General features: G+C 40.9%; 1 protein-coding gene across 1 annotated transcript; it reads right to left on the bottom strand.

Moving 5' to 3' along the window:
• Nucleotides 1–2,005: 2,005 nt before the first annotated feature.
• LOC136398251 (zinc finger protein 28 homolog) lies at nt 2,006–5,478 on the bottom strand. The gene is given in 6 exon segments (XM_066372613.1): nt 2,006–2,023; nt 3,638–4,147; nt 4,557–4,730; nt 4,733–4,841; nt 4,843–5,093; nt 5,347–5,478. Coding segments are annotated over 6 exon segments (1,194 nt in total).
• Nucleotides 5,479–5,786: the final 308 nt, after the last annotated feature.

Genomic DNA, 5,786 nt, shown 5'->3' with positions numbered 1-5,786 from the left:
AATTGTTCTAAATCTCAAATATTTCCATTCAACTCTGCTTAAAAGTATGCTTTTTTTTTCCGGTTCAGGTGGGAAAAAAAGGTTGCCAAACATAGTTCTGTGAATGGAAATGAATATAATAAACTTTGTCTTTTACTATAAAGAATATTTACTCTGCCTGACCAGGCGGTGGCGCAGTGGATAGAGCGTCGGACTAGGATGCAGAGGAACCAGGTTCGAGACCCCGAGGTCACCAGCTTGAGCGTGGGCTCATCTGGTTTGAGCAAAAGCCCACCAGCTTGAACCCAAGGTCACTGGCTCCAGCAAGGGGTTACTCAGTCTGCTGAAGGCCCACGGTCAAGGCACATATGAGAAAGCAATCAATGAACAACTAAGGTGTTGCAACACGCAACGAAAAACTAATGATTGATACTTCTCATCTCTCTCTGTTCACGTCTGTCTGTCCCTGTCTATCCCTCTCTCTGACTCACTCTCTGTCTCTGTAAAAAATAAAAAAATAAAAAAAATTTAAAAAAGAATATTTACTCATCACTTACCATAAACGTAAAAAGTTAGGGGGAAATCTCAATTGAAGAGTTTAACTCTTTCTTGGGTTACATTTTTATGAACCTATCTGAAAGGCAGTAGTGATTAATCTGACTTCATCAAAATGAACTACTCAGAATTTGAAAAAAAAAAGTTGTTTTTCTTTTTTTTTTTAAATCAATGAAACCATAATATTCGTTGGCTAAATGGGTAATTGTTTAACCTTCATCCATAACTATCTCAGGCAATGAAGACTTAGTGGGTATGGTTTCTGTAAGGCCAGTAGCTATGGCCACCATCACAACCGCCTGGCCAGTGCAGGTTCGCATTTGATTCGGACAGATGGTAATGAAACAACAGAGCCAAAAACTGGTGGGCCATTACCTTTAATCTTAGCTTGCACCCGGAAGGCAAGTAAAAACACACACTGGGCTCCAAAACCCACTCATTCAGCGCTCACAAAGCTACTGACTTATCTGAGTTTCCTAGAATCAAAGGTTTCTAGCTCACTAGCCTTATTCACCTCTGTTCTTCATCTCCTTCTCTCTACACAAACTCTGCACAAACTGGCTTCTCCTTCAGCATTCCTCCATCTTTGCTGCTTCTCCTCTCCTCCATGTGGCCTTACTCTGCTCTCCTCCCAGCTCTCTGCTCTCCTCCTAGAACATAATCACTCTCCGGAACAATGTGATCCCTCTTCCTTTTAAAACCTTTTGGTGTGAAAGCCCTCCCCCAACACACATTAATAGAATCATGCCCATCCCAAGCAAGAAGGGCAACTAATATAATCACCTGGGTGACAGGCTTCCACATGGGCAGCGCCATCTTTAACAAAGTGAGCATAATATATTTTATCTGCCCAACAGTTTCTTAAAGTTTGTTGGGGCTTAGAGTTATAAAATCCCCAAATTCTCCCACAAATCCTGAATTCCAATAATCACAATGCAATCTGTTCCTAATTAATGTCCAACATTTTATTTAAGAACCCTATCAAAACTGTGAATTTAAATGCACAAACTGGCTTCTCCTTCAGCCAGTTTGGCACCTGGTATTTAGCAATCACAGATACAGTATTACAAGGGAAAGTCAACTATATAACAAAAATGGTTGGTATTGTAGTTCACTCCTTAAAGCAAAATTTAAAGATATGAATCACTTTTTCTCTTGCATTATGTTACCCAATTCTGTTATGGACAGGTATCGTATACACTCCTTGGACGGCCCCATCTTATCCTCTTTCTACTGGTTTAAGGTGACAGCAATCTATACCACTGCTAATTGTTGCTATCAATGAATGCTTTCCTGGCAAAATATAAGATTAGAAGCCTAACATCCTTGGCTTTTTTTTCCCCACTAATCAAGCTTTAATAAAATCCACACTCTCTGGAGATCTTTTGAATAAAACCCACTCAAATACCCAATCAATTGGTTAGACTTTTTGATTGACAAAAAAATAATCTAATTTTAAAAGGAAAACAAACTACTGGTGGGATGCAATCTGCAAAGAACATGTCTCAGGCCAGCACTAGCAATGACCCTGATGCATACAATGTTATAGGTTGTCTGCAGCTCTGGATAAGACTAGAACCAATGAATTAGAATTTGCTGTAAATGATATAAGATGCTACTTGTTCCAGGCTAAATAGATAAATCAATATTACTAATATTTAAAAGTAAATATAAAGCTTGAATAGTCTAGCCCTATTTAAATTCATGTCGGTTCATAGATTCTTTTTTTTTTTTAATTTATTTATTTTTTCTGTATTTTTCTGAAGCCGGAAACGGGGAGAGACAGTCAGACAGACTCCCGCATGCGCCCAACCGGGATCCACCCGGTACGCCCACCAGGGGGCAACGCTCTTCCCACCAGGGGGCGATGCTCTGCCCCTCCGGGGCGTCGCTCTGTTGCATCCAGAGCCACTCTAGCGCCTGGGGCAGAGGCCGAGGAGCCATCCCCAGCGCCCGGGCCATCTTTGCTCCAGTGGAGCCTCGGCTGCGGGAGGGGAAGAGAGAGACAGAGAGGAAGGAGAAGGGGAGGGGTGGAGAAGCAGATGGGCGCTTCTCCTGTGTGCCCTGGCTGGGAATCGAACCCGGGACTTCTGCACGCCAGGCTGACGCTCTACCACTGAGCCAACAGGCCAGGGCCTAGATTCTTTATTTTTAAATGTACTGATTTATTCTAGAGAGAGAGGGAAATAGAGAGAGAAGCATTCGTTTGTTGTTCCATTTAGTTGTTCATTCATTGGTTGCTTCCTGTATGTGTCCTGACCCAGGATCAAAGTCTCAGCCTTGACATTTTGGGATGATGCTCTAACCGACTGAGCTAACTGACCAGGGCCCATAGATTAATTCTTAATTTTCAAGAAACCAGTAATTAAGCTGTTGTAGAGTATAGAAAAACAATATTTGAAATATTTCAATTTTGTCATAAGGCCAATTCAACTGTAATGTCATCCCCAAAAGAAAATGAAATTATAGATGAATTTACTCATGGTTATAGAGAGAAGGGAAATTATTTTCCTCTATTGAAGAAGAAAAGAAACTGAATAAATGGAGATCAACACAGGATTTTAGATGGAAGTTTCAATATTGTACAGATGCCTGTACATTCACTCAATTGCAGTCACAGTCCTTGAAGGATATTTTTTACATTGACCGGTTTCTGAAATTCATGTAGAATGGTAACTGGGTAAGCATCTGAAGCTTTTTTTATAAAGATCACTTACCCATGAATTTAGTCTGTTGCAAAGTGATATTTTTGATATGTCAACTTGGAGGAATGGATTCAGAGAAAGGATTATTTAAATGGTATCTGACAATCAGTTCTCCAACAGGAAATAAAGTCAAATCTGCATTTCATCCCCTAAGCAGTGGTCCCCAACCTTTTTTGGGCCACGGATTGGTTTAATGTCAGAAAATATTTTCACGGACCGGCCTTTAGGGTGGGACGGATAAATGTATCACGTGACCAAGACAAGCGTCAAGAGTGAGTCTTAGACGGATGTAACAGAGGGAATCTGGTCATTAAAAAAAAATAAAACATCATTCAGACTTAAATATAAATAAAACGGAAATAATGTAAGTTATTTATTCTTTCTCTGTGGACCAGTACCTGGCTAAATGTTTTCCTATATTTCTCACATGTGTATGGTTTTTCTCCAGAATGAACTCTCTGATAAACAGTAAGTGACTGACGATGGCTGAAGGCTTTGCCACATGCCCTACACTCGTTAGGTTTCTCACCAGTGTGACATCTTTGATGACAAATAAGGAATGATTTTGTCCTAAATTCCTTCTCACATTCAGCATGCTTATAGGGCCTGTGGCCGGTATATAGTCTCTGAGGCTGAGCAGAGGATGAACTATCACTAAAAGCTTTATTGCATTCAGTACATTTATAGAGCTTCTCTCCAGTATGAATTCTCTGATGCTGAGTGAGGCTGGTAGTCTGGACGAAGGCTTTCCCACATTCCTTACACTCATAGGGTTTCTCTGCTGTATGAGTTCTATAATGTTGTGCAAGATGGTAGAAAACTTTTCCACATTCCCTACACTCATAAGGCTTCTCTCCAGTATGAATTCTCTGATGTTGAGTGAGGCGGGTTGCCATGAACCAGTGCAGCTAGTAATTCCAGGTCTTGAGAGAGAATGATGCGAAATTAAGAAAGGAAGATGGGATCGGGAGGCCTCTGCACTGCTAATGGCAGGAACTGAGCGAGAGAGCCCCTGATCTGCTTTATTTTATAGTGTAGAAAATGAAAGCCTTTAAGCCAATATACACATAAGGAAGTCTCTGATACAAAGCCACTTATCTGAGGCATAAATGGAATTTCTCATAAGAGTGCACCGCCCCCCCATCATGCAACAGTCTAGGGTATGGGGAAAAGCTTAGTTTTGAGAAGATCTTAGTATTAGAAGGATGTTGAAAAGATCTTAGTATTAAAAAAGGCGGGAAAGGCTTAGTCTTAAAACTAAGCCTTAGGCTATAAGGACTTTGCCAGCTTACAGCCTGTCTCCCACAGCAGGCTGACAGCTTTCCCACATACCTTACACTCATAGGGTTTTTCACCAGTATGAATCCTCAAATGGCTAGCCAGGTGTATACTCTGCTTACAACCTCTCCTGCACTCCTTACATTCATACGGTTTCTCTCTAGAATAGACTCTTTGATGCTGAGTGAGTGAGGCATGATGGCTAAAGGCTTTCTATCACAGACATCACATTCATAAAGTTTCTCTCCTGTGTGAATTCTCTGATGTACAATAAGAAATGAGCAGTAGCTGAAGGTTTTCCCACACACATTACATTTGTAGGGTGTCTCCAGTGTGAATTCTCCTGTGTTGATTAAGTCCTATGTGGTCACTGAAGGTTTTTCCACAGTGGACACACTCAAAGGGTTTCTCTCCAGTGTGGTAGTACCTCCAGTGACAAATAAGAGATGTGTTCTGCCTGAAGGTTTTCCCACATTCAGCACATTCATAGGGTCTTTTGCCAGTGTGACATCTTTGAAGTTGGGCAAAGGATAAGCCATCGCTGAAGGCCTTGCCACATTCCTTACATGCATAGGGCTTCTCCCCTGTATGGGTTCTCTAATACTGAGCAAGGTGTGCAGGCTGGCTGAAGGCTTGTCTACGTTCCTTATATTCACATGGTTTTTCTCCAATATGAATTCTTTGAGTTGAGTAAGGTGTACATTTTGGCTAAAGGCTTTTCCTACATTCTTTACCCTCAAAGAGTTTCTCTCCCCGATGTATTCGGTGATGTTGAGCAAGGTGTTGACTCTGGTGGGATGCTTTCCCACATTCCTTACATTTATAGGGCTTTTTCATTGGTATAAATTCTCTGATGGAGAGTAAGGGATGACTTACTCTCCTTCTAGGGGAAGGATTTTTCACATTCATTACATTTGAAAAGTGTCTTTCCTCTATAGGTTCTCTTGTGTTTTCTTACCATGGAATTTTTGGAAAAGCTTTTATTATCAGACTTGTGATTATAAACATTCTCTCCTACACCATCTACATGGACCAATTTCCCAGCTTTGTTATATTTCTGATCATTTGTAAGGGTTTCTTTACAAACCCAGGTTTCTTGCCTGAGAAGTGACTCTGGATTTATCAGCTGCTTCTCAAGAAAACCTTTGCCTTTCCAATTTTCTCCAAAAATGAAACACTCAAGTCCATAGCTGTAATGCTCTCCACTGACACATCATCACACATGAATGTCTTTAGAGATCATTATGTGTCTCATACCTAGATTCCCAA

This window comes from Saccopteryx leptura, chromosome 3 (genome assembly GCF_036850995.1).
Source record: "Saccopteryx leptura isolate mSacLep1 chromosome 3, mSacLep1_pri_phased_curated, whole genome shotgun sequence".
NCBI lineage: Eukaryota > Metazoa > Chordata > Mammalia > Chiroptera > Emballonuridae > Saccopteryx > Saccopteryx leptura.
This window is presented reverse-complemented; position numbering and strand designations above follow the sequence as displayed.